This window comes from Opisthocomus hoazin, chromosome 4 (genome assembly GCF_030867145.1).
Source record: "Opisthocomus hoazin isolate bOpiHoa1 chromosome 4, bOpiHoa1.hap1, whole genome shotgun sequence".
NCBI lineage: Eukaryota > Metazoa > Chordata > Aves > Opisthocomiformes > Opisthocomidae > Opisthocomus > Opisthocomus hoazin.
The window spans coordinates 23,189,721-23,215,525 of record NC_134417.1 but is presented as its reverse complement, the minus strand read 5'-3'; the positions used below and the strand labels follow the sequence as shown (position 1 = coordinate 23,215,525).

General features: G+C 45.5%; 1 protein-coding gene across 1 annotated transcript in view; it reads left to right on the top strand.

The window, feature by feature from the left end:
- FNDC3B (fibronectin type III domain containing 3B) overlaps positions 1–25,805 on the top strand; it is a 218,093-nt gene that overhangs the window by 105,145 nt on the left and 87,143 nt on the right. The window contains exons 5-6 of the mRNA XM_075418319.1: positions 5,719–5,962; positions 8,425–8,712. Coding sequence (XP_075274434.1) covers positions 5,719–5,962; positions 8,425–8,712 — 532 coding nt within the window. The remainder of the gene's footprint in view (positions 1–5,718; positions 5,963–8,424; positions 8,713–25,805) is intronic.

Genomic DNA, 25,805 nt, shown 5'->3' with positions numbered 1-25,805 from the left:
CCTCTGTGCATTCCTGGCAGATAGGAGCAATCACAGCAGCGTTCACGTCTCCGCAGTTCGTTGTTGGCTAAGGGTTGGTGAAATACAAAAGAGAATAAATGTTGCTCCTGTGCTCTTGGTGGACAGTATTGCTACTGTGAGAGTTAGTTGTGGAAGGTGGCATGGTAGAGAAATTTGTATTAAATGCTTGCAAAGCCAGCAATTTTGGTTTCAGCTGTTGGCCGTTGAAGAAGGGAGCAGCTCTACGGCTTGTCAGGAGCCAGACACGGGCTATTGAAGCCTGTTCCAGTTCAGAGCTGCGGGTGGAACTGCTTGCTGGCCACCTGAGTCTTGCTGAGACTGTGCCCTCCGTGGGGATGTCCACCAGAGACAACCTGCCCTTGGTGGGGTCGGTGGCCCAGTGCTGCCTCCTGGCTCCCCAGCGTCAGCGTAGTCTGAAGATGAAAGACGATGATTTGGACGCCAAGCTATTAAATTTGGGGATGTCCTCATGGTTTTTCGATTCTGCTTTTCGCCGCCTGCGTTTGGGAGGAGGGAAGGAGGATTTGGGGTGTTCTGACAAGAAGAACTAGAACAAGGGAAATATCAAAAAGCACGAGCGTGTACGTGTTTGCTGAGGGCTATTGGCTGAGGACTGCTCTCTCTGAAATAAATCTGGAGCAGTTCCGCTGGAGTTTGAGGAATTACTCATGTGTAGCTGGACATGAAAATCTGGCATGAAACTCTGCTTTTAATTTTATTTACAGAGTTGTTAATATGTGGTCTCTGCCACAGATATTTTAAGGCTAAAGGACTAATTTACTGGTTGGAGGGTGAAGTATGCATAGTGCTGATAAGACTCCTTTAGTCAGGAGGCAGCGCTGGGGTCATGTAGTCTAAACTGTACAACTCAAGCCATGGTCCTGCGGTTTAACATTCCTACATCAAGGACTTTGCATTTGACAGAACTAGAGCGTAACTTCTAGAAAGAGGAAAGTCTTTTAATGACATTTAAAGTGGTAAAAAATCCATCACATCCTTGGAAATCAGGATTTTGGTCTTGGGTACATCCTCTGCTCAAGGTGAGGTGCTCTCCAAAACCGTGTTTGGCCAGCGTAAGCTTTTAGCCACAGACGCCTTGTCTTTGTATGGCTTACTGCTCACGGAGCTCCTCCGCATGTTTTGTGGGCTGCGATCGATGGAGTCATCCTTTAACGGTGATGCTCGACGCTCTGAGCACAGGGAAGGTTGTGCAGATCTCATGCTTGCATGGAGCCAGCCAGAAAGGGACAGTCCTTTTAGGTTCATGAGCATTGGTCCTGAAGACCTGTGTCATTCTAGATTTAAAATACCCCAGCATTCTTGCCAGCATTACAGATGTTCATCTGTCTGTTCTCCAAGTTCAAGGGAGAGATTTAATACCTTTGTTTGTACGTGATGGATGGCAAAGATAGTGATGCAAACTTGCCAGGGCTGGCATGAACTTGAATTGGCATCCTTAATAAATTAAGTGAATAAATAAAATATTGACATCCAAGTTCCTTGTGGATGAGCTCATTCTGTACTGTTTTCTGGTACAGATTGATTTATGAATGAAGCTTCAAATTAGTTTATGAAATTCCCGAAGTATTGGTCGTGGTCCACCCAGTGGCCATGCTCCAGATGTCCTTGCTGAATCTAGCACGCGAAGTTTGAGTGAAAGGAGAAACTTTTTATTTTGAAAGCAAATGGAAATTCACTCCGTATTACCATATTATACCCATTCAGTAAACGTCTGTGTTACAGGACAGAGATTGTATTGCTTTAGCTGGAACTCACCAAATGTAGGTACAGTTTACCTGTGCAGTGTTAACATGCCTGGCTCTCTCCTGGGGGTGTAGTATCAAATTTCAGTGGAGAAAAACAAGAGAACATGGAGTAGCGATGTCCTTTGAATATGTGAACTACCTCTAGTTAGATTGAGTTTTCATTGCTACAGTGCTATCTTTAATGTAAAACAAATAACATTTAAAATGATATTCTCAAAATGCAGCTGATGGGGGAGGCATTTTTATTGTGTATGAGTAATGTTCATCCAGATTCTCCTGAAAGATCACCTATCTACCTCACTCAGCAATTAAGCTCCCTAAAATATGGAAAAACCCACACAGAAAGAACTATGCTATAATAATATTGTTATTGAGGCGGCATGCCAATTATGTAGCAAGCACAGAAAATAATAGCAAGAGACAATTTGCCCAGGAACTGTTGGAAAAACAGAAAATAATGAAAGTTTAGCTCTAGGTGCCAAATGGCCAGCGATGTTTATTTTCTGTAAATATAAACTGCTAAAATTAGTAATAGCAATTACTTTTAATATTCCAGTTGCATCTAGAGACCTCAGCAGGGATTAGGGTTTCGTTGCTTCTGGGCACCGGGCTCAAGACAGTTCAGCAGCCAGCGTGTTTCCTGATGAAGTTACCATCTTCATGACAAACGGTTTGAAGCACGTGCAAAGAATTGCACATTCCTTTTTTAAATAGCAAAGTTTCACCTCTCTGCTAAGTGATGTGATTTACATTAAGGGATTGAAACGAATTTGCTCTGGCTTTCGTGAGTTGAAAGCGGCGTCTCCCGGAATGGCCCCACTACAGTCCACCCACTGCAGGCTTTGCACATCGGGAGGTATCTGCAGTCTTAACCCGTGCTGGCTTTGTAGCTATCTGGTGCATAGAATACGTAATACATTGGATTAGCAGTTTTAGGATCCGTTAAGGACAGAATAGCATATTTAAAGATTGTATGTACCACTTCAGAAATTTACATATATATCTATAATTTCTAGTTTAGGGAGGAAATATCCTGTAGGATAGGGAAATAAAGTACCTTTTTTGCAAGGTTCCCTGTGTTTCTGCATTCATTTGGAACACAGGGACATGAGGTAACGAGAACGCTGTCGGCATTCGTGGCCTGGGAGGAAACAAATAAAAGATGCAAATATCAGTCTCAGCTTTTTGATGGACGTCATTTGGAAGGCTGGCTCCTCTCCTGATCTCTGGCTTTTCTCTCACTACTGCTGGTATTTTATGGTTGCATCTAGCAGGATAATTCCATCAAAAAGGTCTTCAAAGGAACTCTGAGCTTTCCTCCTGGATCTCCAGAAGATAGTTCAGGAGGAGAAATCCTAGTAATTTTAAATATGGGTTTACATTGCGTGCTGCTACAGAGTAGAAGTCTTCTGTCCAAATCTGTGCTTTAACATATTCATCTTTCCCTAGGGCACAAAATACTCATGTGGTCTGATCTAGGTGCACAGGTAACATCTTATACCCACCTGGAAGACTAAAGTTGTCATTGAGGCTTGGACTAGTTAAAGCCACTTTTCACATCAAGATGTAGGGACTTGCTGTCTCAAATTAGAGCATGATCCAAGTGTAAGAGAGTTAAGTTCAATGTTTCTGTACACAGTCATAAATAAGTAGTTCTGTTCATCAAATGTGTGCTAAATGAGAAGGATTTTCTTCTTCTGCGGGTTTGGGAGTGCAGGTTTCAGATCGGGCACCAGGATAAGAGATGCTGTGGAGGTTATGTAGAACCAGTAGCAGAGATGGGAGGCCTGCAAATGTGGCAGTTACACCAATCTGAAAATCTAAATCTCTGAGTTTCAGCCGTCTTTTGAGGACTGTAAAGTCTTTCAAGTTTGAAGCAGGCAGATGACAAATTGCTAGCTGAAGTTGTGAATTTAGAGGTTAGGATCAAGTATGTGAAGCTAAACAATTCCTATTCTGGTTACTCAGCATAGCAAGCAACACATTTGTTTTATGTAAAACATCAGTTACAAATGAGTGAATTAACTTTCTGTAAAAAATTTTCTTCTTCCAACCAATCCACAGAAATTGTCCACGTCTGTGGTGGCAGCTCGTAGCTTGCAGGCGCGAATTCATAGACCCTTAGGATACGTGTGGCCTACGGAAGGAATTGGGTCAGCTAACACTTGTTGTGTTTTACCTTGTGATAACTTGCTCAGCTGGTGCCTGAGTCCGGGACTGGTGTTTGCTGGAGCGTTACCACCCAGGGCTGTGGGCATCGCCTCTCAGACGAGGTTTGTCCCTCTACCGTGGAGTCAGCAGAAACAACCCTGTGCCCGCTTGCTTTGCTCCGGGGTACATCAGCATGAACAAATATTTCTTTGTGGTCTAGGTCCCCGTGACGTGATGAGGGTCACTGGAGCATGAGGATCCACAGCGGGGTCTCTTCTGCCGATGCCGCTGTAGGGGGTAGATAACTCCAACCAACGTTGGTGGCAATCAGCCAAGAGTGGCAGCATCTGACGGCGGGCGCCCTTGATGCACATTCACTTATCTCATACGACACGTTCATCACACACATCGTAGCACTATCCCTGGGTGTCATCAGTCAGTTGAGAAAAAATAAGGTTTTTAACAGCCTGTTTGTTGTATGAAAGGAAATTATGCCTCCTTCGTGCTTTTCTACCTTATGCACATCAACGTACAGAATCAAAGTTGGGGCTGTTCAGCCTGGAGAAGAGAAGGCTCCGGGGTGACCTTATAGCAGCCTGCCACTACCTGAAGGGGCCTACAGGAAGGATGGAGAGGGGCTTTTCACAAGAATGTGTAGTGATAGGACAAGGGGGAATGGCTGTAAACTAAAAGAGGGCAGATTTAGATTAGATATGAGGAAGAAATTCTTCCCCATGAGGGTGGTGAAACACTGGCACAGGTTGCCCAGAGAAGCTGTGGCTGCCCCCTCCCTGGCGGTGTCCAAGGCCAGGTTGGATGGAGCTCTGAGCAACCTGGTCTGGTGGAAGATGTCCCTGCTTACGGCAGGGGGGTTGGAACCAGATGAGCTTTAAGGTCCCTTCCAACCCAATCCTTTCTATGATTCTGTGATAATTGTACTTACGCGGCTGTATTTTGAAGTTCCAGAAATGGCAGAGTTTTTTTGAATAAGCTTCAAGGAAAGCTTGGCTCTGAAGTCTGGGCTGATATTTGGCTGGTTGACTGTTCTCCAGAAATGTAGCTCTGGAAAAATTAGGAGCTGAAAAACTATTTTCAGCCTAAGCACATTTCCACCTTCCTACATCTGTTTTTACACGCTTTGACCATGGCATTTCAGGCCAAGTTATGCATATTCCAGAGTTGGTTTCCACGGACATATAGACCAGCTCTGTAGCGGAAAAACCCTTCTGCCTGATAATTTGTCTTGAATACCTGTTGTGAGCAGAGCGATTCTTTTGAAGCGGTGTGTCAGCATGAGGGGTTCCCGCGGAGCACGCGTCTCCCTGCACGCACGCAGCCTCTCTGCGACGGCAGTGCCAGCTGCGGTCCAAGCGTTACCGACTCCGTGCTCGGTCAGAGTGCTGTCGGAATCAATGGTAGGAACTTTATGGGCAGAATGTAAGGTTGGGCCCAATGAGTACTCTTATTTTGGTGCTTTGTGTTCCTTTTTCAATTGTTTTACTGCCTAAATGCAGGTTGTTTATTTTGTCTCTTGCCCACATAGCTGTCGTGAGCGGCGGTGAGTCTCCCAGTGATTAGGGTGGCTCTCTGAGTCTCCAGGAAAAGCCACGTCACCACTATGATTACTTCTGCTGATATTAATTTTAGAAACGTGTTCATGAGTTAAACCTAAGGACCAAGCGTTTGCTGACGGGAGAACAAGCCGTAAACAGTGCTGTTTTAAAAATGTGTTTGGTTCAGATGCTGCGTAACGTGCTCGTTTCCCTGCCTTCCCTTCCAGGTGATAGAAGACAACACCGGCGTTCGGAGGGTGGTGGTTACCCCCCAGTCTCCGGAGTGTTACCCTCCTAGCTATCCTTCGGCCATCTCGCCAACCCATCACTTACCTCCATACCTGACGCACCATCCCCATTTTATTCACAACTCTCATACAGCTTTTTATCCTCCTGTCACTGGACCTGGGGACATGCCACCACAGTTTTTCCCACAGCATCATCTTCCCCCTACAATATATGGAGAACAAGGTGAGCTGGAAGGAAGGTACTGGTATTTCACACCTGTGTTCAGCAGGTTTTAAGGACTAGTGAAACAAAGAGTGGAAATCAACTGGAGAACTTTTAGAGTGGTTTTGCCCACATGGACGGAGCCTCCTCTTTAACATCTGGAGCAGGAAAGTGCTGGGTGGTGTAGCCACCCAGAGCACGGCCATGCAGGACAGTCCTGTGTCGCAACACTAGGTTGCAGAAACAAAACCAATTTTAACTCAATTTGTAAATACAGTGGGGGAAAAAATGTCTCATCCCATGCTCCAGACTAGGGGCATGAGTCACGCCGATTGCTCCTGCTGTGTCACGGTGCAGCGTTGTGCAGAAAACCAAGAGACAAAATGGGTCGGTCCTGGCTTGGGAGTGGGAATGGAAACGGAGGGCTGGATCCAAGCACGGCTTGCCGCAGTGGTGTCCAGTGGGAAAAGCCACACACCGCTTCCCGTTGGCTGTAATGTGTCTTCTGCACCCCAGCCGTGGTTTTCCAAGAAAAAACAGGCATTTTCTGTTTGTTATTCTGGTTGAGACTGGGCAGTAAGTCACTGAAAAGCATTGTTCGATACCAAAGGGTAGCATGGCAACCCTAATCAGGGCATGAGTAAATAATTGCAAGAAAAGGAGTGAAAGGGGCATATTTCTGTCTGAACTGTACACTGTTGTGTCTCCGCCGCCCTGGAGATAAGTCTCTGCGTAATCTGGAGGAGGGCGTTAACCAAAAAGTAATCGGCAAAGCTACTCGAGATGTTTAACATGGAAATCGGTTCGGGTTTCATGGTTTTATGTTACTGCTGAGCTACCTGGAGTGAAGTCCCTTTCTAAAGAATCTGTTGAAGCCATATCCCCAGAAGTGAGGTTCTGCTGGAGTGGGAAGGAAGAGGCGGAAAGGGAGGTATCAATTGATGCTACCCCTTGAAGCTGCTGTTGACCAACAGACCCCCATCTTCTAGTGAAGAATGGACACTTACAGCTGACATTTAACTTTGCTGTATTGGAGGAAGAGGTGGGAAGCTCAGAGTGCCAGCAGGACGGGGTAGCCAGCCAGACACCCCAGGGAGGGACTTTTCCCTTGAAAAGGGAGCAGGGAAGTTGGTCATATTGCTCGGCAAAGTCTGATGTGCAGTCATGGTAGTGCGTGAAGCGAGCGTCGAGCTGCCAGTTGAGTAGATGTTGAATATTTCCATAGCCTGGAGGTACCAAGAAGCCGATTTGACTGAAAATAAATTTTAAAAGTCCTTGGTAGCTTTACTGGGATGACCTATGCCTGTGGCACTGAAATAAATGAAGTGGTGAATATTGAACTGATACTAATATTGCTGTGCACTGGCTTATACTTCAAACAAAAATTGCATTTGTTTGCAGCACGCTGTTTTTAGGCAGCTGGTTGCTGCGAGAGTACAAATGTGATCGTGTAGCTAGATAAGGAAAGATGAAGGCCAAGACGCGCTGAAATAGCAAAGAAAGAAAATCTAGCTACTTGAAGCAACATGGAAAATTATAATACACTTTGTCTGGTAATTTCAATTTACAAACAAGGCTTCCAACGGCTGGATAGGATGCTGGTTTGCTTCAGAAGTTTGTACGATACCTTCTGGTGCACGGATGTGGAATAAAACGAAGAATACATTGAATACCAATTATTACTTTGCTAACAAAGGCAAAACTGTTGGTTTGGGCCTGAATTTGTTCAAGCTTTGGACTTGGAGGAGTGCAAAAAGGAGGACTGAACGATAGAGAAAAGCAGAAAATGCTGATTCCTGCAAGCTGACCTGCCTTCGCTTAGAAATTCTTGGCGGGGCGGGGGGGGCTGTATTTCATGAAGTGTAGCTGAAGTGTATGTAGGATATTTATGATATTTCTCAAGCTTATTTTTTAGACAGTTTTACTTACCTAAAGCTTTCACTTCATGCCACACTTCTCTCCTTAAGCAGGCACAGCTGACACGATTGTAAAGTCTATTTATACTAGGAAATTAAATTGCATGAAACCAGTGATGGCAGCTGGAAACCGGGGCATCTCAGCTTATTCTGCCCAGTCAGGCCCTGGGGAAGAAACTGCTGAATTACTGTGAAGTGGCAAAGGCTTTTTCTTAAATAGCGTCACCCGTGATTTTTCCGTGAAATCTGTGTCCCTGAAACACAAAGACTGAAAACGAGGGGAAAAATTGTCACCCTAATTGCTGTATTTTGCTTGTTCATATGTGCTCATCCAAAGATTTATAAAATCTCAAGCAGCAAATGAGCACACGTAGCATAATAGAAAAAAATTCATCTGTCCTGCAGAAAAGTATTTTTCAAGAAAAAAACCCGCTTGGTTTGTTGTAAAACCTGTCTCTAGGAAAATCTGGCAGCATTTCATTTGGAGATGGTCAGGAATTTGGTTTCCTGAAAAAACACGGTGATTTTGTTGTTGTGAGTTAACGTGGGCGAATTCTTCCCTTGCAGAAATCATACCACTATATGGGATGTCCAGCTATATTACCAGGGAGGATCAGTACAGCAAACCGCAGCACAAGAAACTCAAAGACCGGCAGATTGATCGCCAGAACCGCCTGAATAGTCCTCCTTCGTCCATCTACAAAAGCCACATAGGCAGCTGCACGACTGTGTATAATGGGTATGCGAAGAGCCACAACGGAGCAAGCAGCGGCGGCGGCGGGGGGGCTCCGGCAGTGAAGAAGCCGGAGCGCAGAGCGAGAAGCAGCCCAAAGTCAAATGAACAAGACCCACATGGTAAAGACAGTTTTATTTATTTTTAATTCCTTTTTATTGCACCTTTCCGGCTTACGGCGACCTGTATATGGATCTCTAGTAACTATGCCAAAAAACGCTACCACCCACACATAAAGACAGTGTTAATACAGTGTGAACTTAAACATAAACGTTGAGCTTGCTATACTGTATTTGTTTTGTAAGATGAACCGGTTGCCTCCCCATCTTCTGTGACTACTCCCTGGTAGATGCAGCGTCGTTCTCTTTTTGTCTGTTGGAAATGGAAATGCATTTTATGGACGAGTTCTTGGTTTAATTTTGCTTTTTGTACAGGGATCTTCACACTTACAAAGATCCTTATGGACCACTGAGCTATAACCAAAACCTGACTACTGGGTAGCACTACTTTGCATCTCCTAGGTGGATGTAGTAAACTTGCTAGAACATGCAGAGACAACTGCTGAAAAAACAGATTTGCTTATGTGAAAGTTCAGTGAAAGTACGATTGCTGGAAACAGAAGAAATTTGAGAAGAAAATGCTTCATCTTATCCACTGGAATTAGTGGTTTATTAAATCTTGTAACTTTAAAAATAGTTTTCCTCAACATTTTTGTGGGCTTATATTTAAAAATTTGAAAGTCTACAGTAAAACATTAGGTCATTCATCTAATCAACTCATTTATCACAAGCCATTCGACACATAGCCAGTTCTACCTCAGTTTAGCTCAATAACTTGTTATGATCCATTATACCTTTGCGCTGTTCTGTTCTCTGCCTGTCTCTCTCTGGTGACTGCTACAACAGTGGTTGTCTGAACAAACTTTTATGTGGTAAGCAAGCTTATACCCAGCACTGTCTAGAATATTTATAATGTAGCGCACTTTGAAATATCTCATGTGAATTTATGCATACAACATAGGTTTTCAATTATCTATATATTGTGTGTATTTATTTCACAGAATCACAGCATGGTAGCGGGTGGAAGGGACCTCTCTGGGTCATCTGGTCCAACCCCCCTGCCGAAGCAGGGTCACCCAGAGCAGGCTACACAGGACCTTGTCCAGGCGGGTCTTGAATATCTCCAGAGAAGGAGACTCCACAGCCTCCCTGGGTAGCCTGTTCCAGTGCTCTGTCACCCTCAGAGTGAAGAAGTTCTTCCTCATGTTCAGGTGGAATTTCCTCTGCTTCAGTTTGTGCCCATTGCCCCTTGTCCTGTCGCTGGGCACCACTGAAAAGAGTCTGACCCCGTCCTCCTGACACCCACCCTGCAGGTATTTAGAGGCATTTATAAGGTCCCCTCTCAGCCTTCTCTTCTTCAGGCTGAACAAGCCCAGCACCCTCAGCCTCCCCTTGTAGGAGAGATGCTCCAGTCCCCTCCTCATCCTTGTAGCCCTCCGCTACGACTCTCTCCAGTAGCTCCTCATCTTTCTTGAAGTGGGGAGCCCAGAAGTGGACACAGTACTCCAGATGAGGCCTCACTAGGGCAGAGTAGAGGGGAAGGAGAACCTCCCTCATCCTGCTGGCCACACTCCTCTTTATGCACCCCAGGATCCCATTGGCCTTCTTGGCAGCCAGGGCACACTGCTGGCTCATGGTCAACTTGTCGTCCACCAGGACACCCAGGTCCCACTCCACACAGCTGCTCTCCAGCAGGTCCACCCCAAGCCTGTACTGGTGCATGGGGTTGTTCCTCCCCAGGTGCAGGACCCTGCACTTGCCCTTGTTGAACCTCATCAGGTTCCTCTCTGCCCAACTCTCCAGCCTATCCAGGTCACGCTGAATGGCAGCACAGCCTTCTGGTGTATCTATCACACCTCCCAGTTTGGTGTCATCAGCAAACTTGCTGAGGGTACACTCTTAACTCTTCATCTAGGTCATTGATGAAGAAGTTGAAGAAGACTGGGCCAAGTACTAACCATTCAGCCAGTTCTCAGTCCACCTCAATCCACCATTTGGCTACGTACTTTCACTTGTGAGATGTAACTGAAATAAAGACTCATGATAAGTAGCTTAAATGATAGCCAAAGGGGGAAAAAGTGCTGCTGGCTTGGTAAGGAATGAGAATTTGCGACTGTGCTTGGGGGTTTTTAGAATTAGCAAGGAGCTGTATTTGGGAGTGCTTTAATCCAAGAAAATGAATCACTGCATTAAACTTCCTCATTATTTCTTGTCAATCAGCTTATACAACCTTTAATATTCTTATTTATGTTTATCTTTTTTTTTTAACTCTGGTCTGTGGTGGAATATACACAAGGTGCGTAGAAGCACCTACGTGAAAGACCTGGAGTAAAGTATAGTCTTAGCTACTCTACAATATAGCTTCAGTGGGTACTGAGTCAGCCTTGGTGATCACTTGTAAATCAATCTAGATTTAATATGAAAATGTGTAGTTTAAGGGTTTCCTGCAACCCTTTTGTTTGTCTAATTTTTGCTGTCGGAGTAGTCTGCTGTGCTCCAGCAGAAGAGCGTGAGTGCTCTTAAAATGCCGAGAAAATCAGTGAAGTCAGGGCTACGGCACGTCCAGTCCTCCTTGAAACTGGGAACAGCAATGCTGGAGTCTTCCCCCAAACTGTGAAAAAGTCCAAATAAAGACCATGCAAATAAGCATCATTTGTGCCACCCTCCTGATAAATCCAGCTCTCTGGTGTTTTAAAATTAGGTTCTGTGTCTGCACCCAGAAATGGCAGCCCGGGAGTCGTGGTCAGACAGCTCTACAGCACAGTCCACGGCCAAAGCAGGAACAGGACTTTTTGTGTTAAAAGGGGAAAAAAAAATGCCATGGGCTCATATGTGAGCTTTTTCACATCCAAGTTTGTTGTTACAGTCAGACACATATACTTATGTGCAGGTTTCTGCAGAAAGGTTGTCACAGAGCTTTTGTAATGGCTCCCACCAAACAACGCCCTAAAAGAAATTTCAGCTTGGTATTTATAGCTTCCAGTCATATCTACTGCTTTATATTTACCTGCTTTTGTTTTTTCTTGAATTGTTTGGGGATTTATTGATTGGCAGTTGGCTAACATGGCCATACAGGTAATTGGGGTGCGAGTTAAAAGCAATCTGGGAACAGCTGATAATTTTGATTCATGCTGCTGAGATGCCGGTGTGTTTAGAACAGCCAAGAAAAAGAAAGTGTTAGAAGCAACGAGTAGCAAAGCTGTTTAAACTTACACATTTGTGGATATGTATCGATTCAAGCCTGCTAATAGTTAAAAATTTGATGGCTTCCAAAATTGCAGGATAGCCTGGAAAAACTGTATAAAAGATATTTATATGATGAGTAGAGAGTAAGAGTCTTTATTTAGAAAACCACTTAGCTAAAAAGCTCCTAAGGGGCAAGTAGGAATTTGTGAATTCAGAGTAAAACTTCAGAATAAGGTGAAGGAGAACTGAATTTCTTAATCGAGGTTGCGATGTGTTTTATAGCATACCGTTTCAGATCTGGCAGGGGGGGGTTGTGCAAAGGGACCTGGCGCTGATTGTTTTGGGTGTTTGGATGTCGGGGCCACCGGGTGAGCCAGCTCCTGGCAAGCTGCTGGGGCCGGTACGCAGGCGGAGCAGGCGCTCCCACGTCCGAGATCCTGGTTGCCGCAGAAAGCGGCGTGGATCTGCTGCCCTGGGTTTGAGTAAATGCTTGCCCTGCACCTTGTTTCTCAGTAGTAGTTCCTCGGAGGGGTGTGTTGCTCCTTACTGAGCACCTCGGCGGCTGTGACTGCACTGAGCTTACTACGGAGTGCTGTGAGAATGATATTGGGGAAAATGTTCAGTGTACAATGCAAGGACAACTCGACTTCTTTCCTTGAAAGGTACGGCATAAATCACAAGACATGAGGTATTGAAGTGAACAGTGTACTTTGCCGTCAAAATAAACACTCGTTGAATGATTTATGCCCGTGACACTCGAGTAAGGAAAGTCAAGGAAAACTCTGCCGTGTGTAAAGAACTTACTGCTTCTGGCCGATGTTAAAAGAACCAGGGGTTTTCTAAAAGTGGAGTCAGCACAGGTAGAAGAAATGGTGTGCTAGCATCATCGGTGGCACTAAAACAACATGTGTAAATGACTGTGGAGCACTTTTGGTTCAGTCACCTCTTCAGCTGTGGATCCAGCGTGTGCTCCTCTGTGCCCCTCTGCGCTCGGTACAGCGTGAGGGGACATCAGAAACGCGTTGGTGCTTCTATGACGCACCCTTGTCCCAGGCTGGCCCTGCTTGCGTTGGGACTGCTTTCGAGTAGGGAAATGGCAGTTTCAGACCGGGGCCTTTCCTCTGGCCTTTTCCGTTGACAGCATTATGCCTTTATGTTGGGAGGTGCTCTTGTAAATAAAGATTTCTAGTTATGCTGGGTGCTGGAAATGTGGCATTTTAAGGCTAAAAAGGAAAGTGATTGCTTAAAATAGCCTGAGAAGTTAGCAGTTATTGCTGTGGTAGGATGGGTGCTGTCTTGTACAGGCAGAGGGCTTGGAGATGTGTCGCAGGGATTCTGATTTAAAATCCATACGGTAGTTTTTCTGCAGAGCTGTTTTAAAAACTGAATGGGAGAGGAGGGTTCCAGACTGGGGTTTGGGGGTTTTTTTTTGCTTTCATAAAGGAGCCTCACCATGTAAAAAGAGCCGTAAGCGGAAATCCTGTCCCATTCATGCTGTCCTTTATGAATTTCAGTCTGAGTCACTTCCTTCTCGTGCACTCAGTGGTTCACTGCTTGGTCATGTAGTAATCTGGGAGTTGGAGAAGTTTTGTGTGTGGCTGCGAGTACTGTGGGAACGTAAGCAGTTATGAGCATTCTTACAATGCTTTTGCCTATTTGCTCATAAAACATCTTTATTTTTCCTTTAAATCAGGTAAAATCTGTTGGTTTTTTTTTTTAATCTTCATTGAAGTTTGAAGAACTTAAGACATCCAAAACTAAACCATTTCAAATGGGTAAAAGTAGAAAGCGGGAGATGGATTGTTCTGTGCATCCTGCCCGGGAGCTGGGTGGGTGCTGGAAACTGGGTGCCAGAATCAACAGACCTAGCCTGGGCAAGGAGGCAGCTCTGGGGGTCACGTGCACCTTTCCGTAAAGAATATATAATTTGGGGTTTTTTGTGGTGATTAGATAAGGTTTGGCCCTACTGGGTCAGAGCAGAGGTCCGTCCCGTCTAGCCCAGTGGTCTGTCTTGAGCAGGCATGGTGGGGATACTGCTGGGAGAACCTGCGCGCCGGTCCCTGCTCCTCCAGCAACATCCAGAGCCGCCGGGCAGCGCGGAGGATTTGCTCCTGCCTAGTCCTGCGCCTTGACCCGTTGGCTGTGCACCTGTCTAACGCTTTTTGGAGCTGGCTGGTGGTGTGTGTTTCTTTCTGAGCTGCAGAAAAGCAGACTTGCTTTCTGGCTGCTCACAGCGGTGCCTGAATGCTGGCGTGGTGTCCACTTCACTTCTCTGAGCAGCTGGTTCCTTGCGCCTGGAGTTGGCATGCTTTACATACGGAGAAGGGAAGACTGGAATTATTTAACAGTTCGAAGAGTTGTTGTAGGCTATAGAGAGATCCTAAACTTTTGTAGTACCGTGGTCATATGTCTGCAACCAGCTTAAAAACTCCAAGGTGTTGCTTTGCTATGGTTGAGGTTTCGTAAAACTGATTTTGTGCATTAAAGCAGCCTTCAGGTGTTCCCAAAGGTGAAAACCATTGCCTCAGGTGCCTCACATTCCTGCCTGCATTGCTGATGGGCGTTTCTCAGGAGATGCGGCTAGCTTTTCGTTTTCATCTCTTCGAGGTGAATGTGTCAGGAAAACAGGGAAAATGGGCTTAGCGAGGGAACTTTCTGACTATGGTGGTTTTCCTTTGAGAATATTTCAGAAGTGCTGAACTCAGCAAAACAGATGTGGTGAGATGAGGTGAAGAAGGTCTGGCGAGCCTGGGCTGATGCTAGCAAGAGCCAGCACGGCAAGTGTCCCTGGGCAGTGAGGGAGACGCTCCGCCAGCCGTTAGGACGGGGTGCAGGGCAGATCATGACATATGGAAAAAATAGAGCTGACGCTCTCTTGATACAACCCTATCCTGTTCTCTCTCTTTTTCCTTTATAACTTTTGAATATATTTAGGAAAAGTGGGGGTTTTTTTTCTATTATTGTTTTTTAATTGTATCCTTTTTTTATTTAATCCAGAGCCTGTGAATTCAAGGGAAATGGAGGGAGCTGTGATTCAATGCAGACAGGAACCAGGCGAAGTTCCTCTACTTACTCATTCTAGATCCTGTCAATTCTTTTCTATTTTGGTCCTGAATCTGTTTTGCAAGCTCTTTGGGCTGTATATGTATCTGGACCTGTATATCCTATAGATTTAAAAGCCTAAAAGAGTAGCTTCATCACTTTTGGTCCCTGTAAGCACAGAGGCTGAGAAACACTACGGCAACATATGTAACTGTTACGTGCTTTTAGCCAGGAACTGATGATTTGGGACATACTAATCGAGAGCTTTGTTACACCAATGTAGAAATGGTCAGCAGAAAAAGTTGATCAGAAATGGTTCTCCTGCTGACATACAAAATACCCCCACGTAAGTGCAGCTTCCCTGTTTCTCCAAAATGTGTTTTCTTCTATAAAATAAAGAAATTTAACAAGATTGTCTCCAGAAGACATCCCATCAAAACTGCCACAGTGATTTTATTAGCAACGTGGAAAAAAAAAAAATCACTCTGAAGACTAGAATGCATCTGTCGGGATACGTGAATTTTAGTATTACACCAAGTAATGAAATGTGAAACATCGTATTTACTGGAAACAGAGACGTGTTTAATCTTGTGAGTATAGATCAGCATCACATATAAAATCTGAATAGTATTACTATTCCTACTGCATTTTTTTAATAGTTTCAGCAAAGAATACTACTTGGCTGAATTGTTTAGACTTATACCTAATTAGAAAAATGTATTGTGTTTTGTGTGCGTGCTGTTTTTCTTGAAGTTTTAAAAAGTGAGAGGAAATAGGATGCATTAATTCGGGTGCTAGTCTGAACTTGAGCAACCACCGCTAATTTGTGACACCAGGGAATTTCCAGGGTGGTATTCTAGTGCCTCCGCCTTATCTCTCACATCATGACCGAGCTGGTGGTTTTGTTTGTTTCTGTTTGGAAATATGCCTGCCTCTTAAACATCCTCTGTCTTTTGTATTTTCTCTAAAATAATAGGCTGTGGAATTGTTTGTCCAGGCAGAAATAGAAGCGGTTACGAGTTTCAGATACTTCTGATGTTAACATGCGGCGAAGACACCTTTGTGCACCAGATTCAGCTCCATTAGCTGGGCCACTTGGAATCTTTACCAAAGAATATTTTACTATTAGTCACATAAAGTAACCACTGCAGAGAGCTCTATGAATATGACTGATGACTACATTAGAAACATATTGGCATTATGCAGAGTTCAAGCAAAGTACATTCCCAAGTTCATGTGAATCTGTACGCGTGCAAGGGTTTATCCAGATCGGGCTTAATTTATGTCTTTTCTTCAGCAAAAAGAATAGCTGAGATGTCTATCCAGCATCACCAAAAAAGACGCTGTGTTGAGAGAGAGAAACAAGTCTCCCTTTCCTCTGCTGTCCTGAAACTTGACTTGTGTCGTGGGGCTTTGATGGAGAAAGGTAAAAGCTAAATATCGCAAGTAGACCAGTGGTACTGGAAAGTAAGTCCATGCCAGTGCCAACATCCTGCCCCCCTCAGCGTTGCTCTGCCCAGCCCCAACCGCAGCAGTGTTTGTAGGGAGCGTGGAGGTATTTTCCTGCTGTGTCCGTGCTGCAGGAGCAAACCCAGCGTTTGCGGGAAGCCCGAGTGCCGCGGCAGTCCTGCCTTCTCTCACCGCGCAGAAGGCTGGTTTGAGCCTCAGTAGCACAGAGTCCGGTGAACTGGGGGGCTGGGGCAGGGGAAGAGCAGATACTCACGCTCTATTTTTAGGTGCTTATCTTGAAAGACTAAAGAACCAGCTTCCTAACTTAGGCGCCAGAAGCTGTTGATAAAAGATTCTCTTCATCAGCTAAATGAGAGCATCACCTCTTAATTTAACTGCACAGTATTCTCCTGTCTTCAATGTCAGATACTTTTAAAGGCAGAGAGAAATGTGTCAGACTTGGTTTCATCCAGCCTTTTGTACCTGGCAGCGCAGTGTCCTCTGGCGGGGGTGTCGGCTGCCCTGAGAGCTGGTCTCCTGGGCAGCTATGGCTCTGGGGCACAAACGGGGCAGGAGGGGTGACGGCGATTCCGGTTGCATTTTTCAGTCTCATCACAGCAGCTCAGACAAAATAAACCTCAGCTGGAGCTCCCTAACCTTCCTGCGTGTGCTAGCCAGCTAGAAATGCAGCTCCAAATCCACCTAGGAAAGTGTTGGGCGCATCTAGCAAAGAGTGGGGAAATCTGGATCCAGGACTCTCCTTTGACCTCACTGGTGACTTAAAAACCCTTTTGACGGTGGCTGGAGTTTGTCCCCAAGGCTGTTTTTCACAATCCTGACCAAACCCCTTAGACTCCCACGTTCTTGTTCGGCTTTCATCCCTCGCTTGTCTGGCGTTGCCAGCGGGATTGCCTTGGTGGGGGAGCTGGATGAGCGATCTTCTCCATCGTTTATCACAGAGTCGGGGCTGAGTGAAGTAAGGCACAACCTCTTTCCCCCGAGGATCTTCATATTATCTCAAGAATTCGCAGCTTCTGCTACAACTGGCAGTCAACTCCAGAAGACTGAAATCTGAGAGTTTTTCCTGGGGGGTTACGTAATTTATAGATATCCAACCAAGAGAAAAAACATATCAAGTACATTTTCATCCAGCTTAAACGCTCAGTGGTTAAATCCCCAGGCTGGGGAGAAGAGTTACACAAAGGTCTCGGAGCTTCAGAGCGAGATAAACAGTGTATTCTCACCAGTTAAGAGGAGATAATGTGGACCACCGACAAAGGAAGGGAACCACGTTTCCCTTATTTGGAAATAGCTGGGACATTGAGCCAGAAGGGAGAGGGTGTTTCTGGGGAAGAGACAGAACATTTCCTCCCTCTGGGGTATAAAAAAATAAAACACCTCTAAGTCTAATAATTTAATGAACAACCCTTATTTGTATACCCAGATGTTCTGAACAATGTCCGTCTGTATATTCATCTGGATTTGCAAAGGGGGCGAAATGAAATTGCACATCCCACTGAAGTTAATGGGATTTGTTTACCTCGCTCTTTTAGGCTGTGCTACAAAACTCACCTGTTATCTTGTCTTTTCTGAGGAAGGGTGGAATTAAATTTCAAAAGGTTTTTTGTGACCCTTCAGTATATTTATTGGAGGGGGGAACTTTAGTTTTAGAAACACAGGGTGATGCTTTGAGTATTGCAGTTAACAGAAGGGATAGACGCTGGTCTAAAATGAAGCAACCATTTCAGTTTTCTCCAAGGTTTATTATGAAAGATTATGGCCTGAAGCTTGGGTTTGTTTTTTGCTTTGTTTTTTTTTTTTTTCTGTAAGGAGCTGTGTTTAGCAGCAGCTGCTTTGATTTACCGTGATTCATGTGACTTTTGCCTGAATTTTATCTCGGCAATGAAATCCAGATCAAGTTGAAATTCCTATAGCTTTGTTGAAGCCTTCCCAATGAGCTGCAATCAGGTGGATATTCCTGTGAAATGTTTTAAATAGTTGGAAAGATTCTGGTTGAAAAAAAATGGTTGTGCGGATATCTGAGATTGTGTTTTCCCCTCGTCCCATACAGGACTGCTGATTGCCCGGGCAGTTCTTCCAGCTCACCAGCAGTTAATGGGTACAGACATTATCGAACGGGTTTTTTAAACATCCTTGAGTGCCCTCTTCACATCACAGGCATGGGAGGGCACCGATAACGTCATGTCAGCCTCTTTTAACTTTCACATTGTAGGAATTTAGCACCTCATCTTTATGAAATGTTCTGTTTAATGTAATTCTGGCGCACGTAACGGTCGTTCATCATTCAGACTTGACTGCGAAGCGATTTAGGCTGGGATTAGTCAAGTAAGTTGATTGTCATCTGTCCCGAGGAAGGTGACTTATTTCTGTTCTGCTGCCAGTCTGTAGGTCCTTGGGTTGCTTTAAAGAGGGGAGAGGGAGCTCTTCGTCTCCCCATCCCTGAGCTGCTCTAGTGCCTGGGCTGAGTGGAAAGAAAAAAGTGTTCTTTCTGTTCCTGGATTATTACGCTCTCCCCCACCACTCACTGCGGTCTGATTATCTCATGGTTTGCATCTGGGAGAAGAGGTCAATAATTTACATGGCTAACAGAAAAGCTAGGCTGGGGTTCATTCAGAAAAGATCGTGACTCTGCAGCCGTTCCCTAGGTTGACAGTGAAAAATCCCAGTGCAGGCTCCCTGGAAAATCTTTTTGTATTTCAAGCGTTGTAATTTGATTTCCTCTCCCCTTAAGAACAGACTTTTTGTGTAGTATCTAACCTCTTTAAAGAACATGCAGGTAGTATAAGCAGTGCATAGAAATAGAATTTCTGCTTTAATGTAAATGTTAAGACAAATTCAAGAACAGTGAAAAGATGACGCGTTTTCTGTATTTGCCCTGCTTTAGTTTTCCCTGCTTGCCTGCTCCTAGAGGATGAATAGCTCGCTCTGTCTCTGTTCTTGGGAGTGAAATGGTGGTTATTGCTGAAACCTAGTATCCAAAGCACTTTTCATTACCCATGGTGAAAGCTAAAGACGACACGTCTCCATTAATTTCTTCTTTGAGTCAGGTGATGCTGAGGAGTTGTGGCTGAGGGCAAAATTTGGTTTAGGTTTGTTTTCTTGCTTGGACTCTGATGGGCAGCCTCATGCCTTTGCGCTGCTGCCTTCAGCTTGCTGGAGTAAACTCAGTGGCTTCACGAGGTTCATTGCCAAGGAGGTTGTTAATTTTGGTGGGGGAGCTCCGTTTAATCCTGACCGAGTTTGGAGCTCCTACGGAGTCTGTTTCAGCTGTGCTGTCTGATTGTTTTCCTGTGTACATATGCAGTTTTGCAGGTTATTTTGCTAGGTTTTTTGTTTGATCAGGAAAATGCTGTTATTGTGTTTAGTGGGCAGATTATCAAAGGCTTTTATTGGCCATTTTTCATATGGTCATATTTTTGAAGATAAGAAAAAGCAAGTTTTATTTTGGGTTCAATAGTGATACTGTTGTCCCCCTGTGCTGGAGATTAGGAAATGTTTTTCTCTGAAACACTGATCGGCGCAGGGCAGCGGTCGCAGGATGTAAAACCCTAGGCTGGTGGCACTGGAGACTTGTCCAAGCCTGTGTTTGCGAGGGATCGGGCTTTCCACCCCAGTTCTTGGAGAGTGCGGGGGGAGGACCTGCTGGCTGTCTTGGCGGGGAGACCAGGGAAGGGTAGGGATGTGCCGAGCTGCCTGCTGCTGGTGGCGGGGTGCGACGGGGCCGTCTGCGACGCCCTTGGGAAGAGAAGATGGTAATCCCTGGTGCTGTCAAGCTTGTGCTTTTCATCGGTGTAAGGAGAAGTGGTGAGACTCCTTTCACTGGATCTGAGGTGCTCTGCTCTCACTTCACCCGGCAGCTGGCAGCCAGTCGCCGTGATTGAAGGGAGCCTGTTCTTTCCGAGAGGAAACCTTGCCTCTGTAAATGTCAGATAGCGCCGTGTCACAGCTGGCATCAGACGTGCTTTTGAGTGGCTGCCGAGCCCTCCTTTCCCACGTTAAGAAGCGTGGGTACCTTGGCTGTGCCACCGGCCGTCCCCTCCTGCTGCAGGGGCTGCAGAACCCATCGGGCTTCCACGGCCATATCGCTTGTGGCAGCGAGGTCAGAAGAAAAGCGAGGTGGTGGTCTCTGCAGACCCTGCCTCTCCTCTCAAATCACGCTTGGGTCGTAGGGTTTGGAGGGCTGCCACAGGCTGCCGTGCCATGCTGTGCCCTGGCTCTTGAATACCAAGGAAGACCGGGCTGACAGGTGGTCACAGACTGAAGTGGCAGGGAGCGAGGGGAACCGGGACGGGGAAAGCATGAAGCAATACACAAATAGATGAAAGGAATTAAGGGTAAGGCAATGCCGCGCATCCCAGCTATCCTAGAAAATCATGAGAGGTTTGAAGAACTTCATAGCGTCTGGGAAAAGATCAGCCTTGGTTGGCAAAGCTTGTAGTGGGAATGAAACATCAGATTTTTAAAAAGTGGGAGTCAGGAGCTCCAGGAAAATTTTAGGAGGACTTTTCAGGCTTCTTGTCAAATAAAAAAAATTCTTGTTAGAAATGAAAGGCATTAATGGCAGCAGCAGGTAGACTGCTTACAAACTTCTAGAAGAATAAGTAGGAAAATGTTCTGCAAAGATGCATAAAACACACGTAGCTCCTATAAACCCAACCAAATCAGAAACGGCAGAGAAAAAGAAGAGAGGTAAAGTTTGTTTAAAACAAATGATTTCACTTACATTACAACAACTCTCTCAGCAGTCCTTAGACACGTTCCTGCACCTCAAGCAAGGTGCAGGAAGGGACAATGATTGATGAAAATAACACCTGAATTGGAAAGGATCAATTGTGTGTCTGGTTTTTTTAACCATTTACTTCAGTCTCATAGTATCACACCTGGTGAACTGCAGTGGGCTGCAGGTAGTGATATCTAATGCTCGTGTAGAAGGGACAAGACTAGAGAAGAAAAGCTTCTTCTCCAAGTCTGTCTGTGTGATCTGTCTGGCGGCGTTGAGCTGCTGCTCTCCCTGGCGCAAAGTCCGCGTGCAGAACCGCGGAGCGGCCGTGTGTGTCCCCCCGGGCCAAAAGGTGAACGCTCTGAGCGCAGAAGGGCAGCGCCAAGAGTCAAGCTGGAGAGGCTCAGGATGTTTAACCGCAAAGATTCAACCCTAGCTGTCGGGCACGCGGGGGTTTGCTGTGGTGGGGAGGCATCGCCACATAGCGTATCTCTGCCGGTCTCGCGCACGCGGGGGCTCGAGGTTTTGGCGCTGCCAACGCGACTTAGAAGAGCGCTTCAAAATTGCAGCCCGTAGCGTTGAAATTATGCTAATAAAAATCAGCAGAATTTTAAGTAGTTCTGCTTGGTGAGCTGCTTCTGTGTGACTCGTCTGCACCGGTTTTAGAAGCGTGCTGGACAAGAGGCCGGAGGGGCGGCCGCTGCCCGTGGCAGCCTGCGTAGTCAGCCCTTGTTGGCTTTTCTCAAACCCAAGTAGCATGCAGGCTCCTGTTAGGTAACAGCAAAAGGGAACCTGCTGAAAATAAATAAATTTTAAAAAATTTTTACGTGGATAATAAGCTAAAGCAAGTCAAAAGTACGAAAGAGAGCATTGCAAGTAGAGTTCCTGTGTGAGAGCGGCTTGTTGTTCCAGCAGACTGAGCTTGGGCTTGCTCTGTTTCTGTGGGTTGTGTCGTTGTTTAATTTGGTGTTCCTTCAGAACCAGCCAGCTGCGGCCATAGGCAGCCTGTTGCCTCTGTTATCTTCTTTGTGAGATGTACAAAGCGCTTTCTTGAGATGTAAAATGTATGTGATAGAGATGGGGGGTTGCAGTATTTTGCTAAGAAAGCCCTTTTCTGCCTTCTAATGGACCAGCGGCGTGTTCACAGTAGGAACTCACTCAGATCTTTAGCCAATAAAGTAGGAATTGTTATTGCTGTCTTCCAGCAGTAGCAGAAGAGAAGCAGAGAAAAACAAACCCAACGTGTTGCTCACACTCCGTTTGTCCCTTGCATCCAGCATTTCGTTTCCCTTGTAGGTTACTATTGACACGATTTTCCTTGCTCCATCCTGTTGAACAATATACATTAAAACAATGTTGGGGGACAGGGAGGATTAAATTTATTTATTTCTGAAACACTTTTTAGCAGAACTGGCTTTGTTCTGTACATCTGAGTGCTTCTACATCTGCTTGATGTGAACACATCTGATGCTGATCCACGATGGCCGATATCTTTTGTTAAAGAAGGGTGGCTTGAAGCAGAGACACAAACTGTACGTGAATTTGAACTCCAGGTATTTTGGAGTATCCTGCCCCATTGACAGCGGATGCTGAAGCAGCTGATGTGGAACTATTGGGTTAATAGACATGGACTACGGCCAGGACAGCTCTGAAACAGGCGATTAAATTCACGCCTAGATCACAGTGGTGTTGAGGCGAACACTTCAGTTACCCTTTGCTTTGTGTCCCAGTGAGTCAGGATGGCTAGAGACTTATACTTTTTTTTTCTTATTGGAGATCTGAAAAAGCAAGTTTCTGGGCTGCGTGCAGGGGTCTTATTTTATTTGCCTTCAGTTGTTTAGGGAGTGGCTTGGTTTTTTGTTACCTACGTATGATTCAAGGTCAAATACTGACAGATAAGCTCATAGAAGTCAAGTAAGGCATTTTAGCGGGAGGATTAAGGTAACAACAGTGGGAGGGCTCTTAGAGATGGAAAACTTACACGAGATGCTCATGCACAGCAATTTTTTAAGAATTAGAACATGTTTCAACAATTGGATCTTTTCTTGAAGTTGGATAATGTCGATCTTTCTACCTCGGACGTGGGAGCTACAGTCATGTTTTCTTGCTAGTGCTTTTATTAGCTTTCATGTAATTAGCAGAAATTTGAAATATTTAGTGTTTAGGATTGAGATCTCATCCAGGTAAGTTAATAATCTTCCTCAGAGTGTTGTATTTTAGCATGGTGCGACTGACTGTTCTGAATAGAAATGTTTCTTTCCCAAGTTTGTGATACTGGCGAGCTCCCCGGTTTTGCCAGTTGTGGCGGTGGTGCTGAGCTCCGTGTGTCCAGTGTGACCCTGGATTTGCTCTTCCTGGTATTCCATCTGCTCCCCAGCACAGAGCCCTGCAGCGTATCCATGACCCCGTCCTGCCTCCCTGACAAACTGGAAAGATGCATCCAACGAGATTAGGCAGGAGTCTGTCCTAGGTCTGATTTTGTTCAATATTTTCATTGAGGAGTTGAAGGATGGAATAGCGGTTGATTCTTATTAAATTATAGTCCATATCGGGCTCTGATAGGGTGGAGAGTGCTTGGTGGGTTAAGGGGGAGGGCAGGAGGACGGGGCAGGAGAACTAAAATGGCCTTGAAAGAAAAACAGTTTGCTCAAGAGCAAAGTGTCACATTTTAGCCAGTCCTTCTCAAACCTGCATTTTTTTTGTTTACTGTGTACCATTTCTGCACAGTAGCTCTGGGAGGTATGGTGGACTACAACACCTCAGAGTCAAGCTGCCCTATAGACAAAGAGAAGAAGAAACCTTGAAGTGAGCTGTGTAAATGGTATGTCGCTCCTTCCTCGGTGCTGCTGGGGCCTCGGCTGGAGTGGGGCGGAAGGGGTGGTGCCACATCTTCCGAAGGATGGAGACCAATGGAAAAAACATTCCAGAGGACAGCAGTCAGTGAGAGCTGTGATCTGGTAAACGCAGGTAGAGAAGAAAGGAGCTTGCTTTGTTTAAAGAGAAAAATGCCGTCGAGCATGCGAAAGGGTGCAATGATGAGGGTGGTGATGAAGTCACCCGCTGTGGGCGTGCAGGAAAGCGGCCATAGGCTGGGGTGCAGCAGGGACAGCTGAGCAGTCTTCCCAACGGCGAGGAGAGCCAGGTGCTGGGCCGGAGTGCCTAGCCAAGGGAGCTCTGAGATTGCCACCATCACGGGGCAGGAGGTTATTTACTTCATTTTTATTTATTTTTTTAAAAAACAGGCTAGGCAGATGTCTCTGAGGAATGGTTTAGGTACAGAAGATCGTTTCGGTGTAGGAGGGTGGACTTGACAACAATGGCGCATCCCCCATAGTCCTGGTCTCTGTGACTCTGTGCAGCGTGGCATCTGCAATTTTAGGTTTGTTCTTGTACAAGGAGTTTTTTTTTTATGTATATTTCTACAGTTCTCTGAAATGAAAAAGCCTGTGTGTGTTCTTCTTTGTGTCTTAAGCTTTCACACCGGCAGGCAGCTCATAAAAGAGTTGAGTTGTGTTTTGAAGAGTTCATTTTCTTGCGGGTTGTAGGTTGCGTTGTACGTGACTGATAAAAGATCTTTCCTAGCATTAGGGCCGGTCACAGCCCCAATAAATCTGGAACAAATTGTGAGAAAGCAGGTCGTGTTATGACTGGCATATCTGTGAGCATGGAGCTCTGCTTGAGAATTAGAGTAAAAGTCTGCGAAGTGCTGGTGCTGATGTCATTGCCTTGGAATGGAAAGGCTGTTGAAGCAGTAAATGCTTTCTGTGGCCAGCAGCAAAGTCTTGAGCTGGACCTTTTCCTCTCTGTGAAGGAAAGAATGCAGAACAAACCTAAAAATCTGTATATGCAATGGGAAAATCTTAATTAGTTTAGAGCTTTTAGCTATTTCAAACCATTTACATAGACAGCTGCTGTTCATACAAACATGAAAACTGTTCATGGAAACTCCAAACTTACCTTGAAATAACAAGTATTTTGTTTTTTAAAGCTGTGCCTGATGTTTCAAAAGTATGGTTGGAAAGGTCTGAAAATTATATTTGTACTGTACGTGCAGAGAGGAACATAGGCGCGGGCTAACAGAAGCATAAAATAGAAGGCTTTAGTTCAGCAAGGCTTAGCATTGAAGCCCTGTTAGCACCAAACAGCTGCTGGGTAAGCAGTCAGTTTTTAGGGGCATTTACTCTTGGTTCTATCCATGGAGTTTTGGTTATGACCCAAAATTCCGGAGAAAAAAAAAAAAGAGAGATGACCAAAATACGAACCTAGCTGTGGTCCAGGTCTTACAGCTGCCTTCTCTGCAGTGAAAGATTAGTCTGAAACACCGGAGCCAAATAACCTGCAGCCTGGGAATGAGAACCTGCTGCCGTGGCTTGGGACAGCTAGAATGTCTGTGAGATGCTGCAACCTACAGGAGAACTCAGATTTTTGTCCTGTCCCTCAGAGGACCCCACTGAGCATTCACAAGGAATTCATCCCCACCCCCAGCTTCCTCCGAGGAGGAAGAATTTTGCCATGGCAGCTGTGGGGAACAGATGTTGAGAGGAAAAGTTACAACGGGGCAGTGACCTGAAGTGTTAGTTGGGGCCTTCCTTGACGTGACTGAGCTTCTGTTCCCGATGGCAACGGAGCAGAGCAGCGCTTGTCCGGCGCCGGTCTCGGCGAGCCCCGGTGTTAATGTCGGGCAGCTGACACACAGAGCTTTCGTGTGTTCGTGTCAGACATTCGGTGCTCGGTTAGC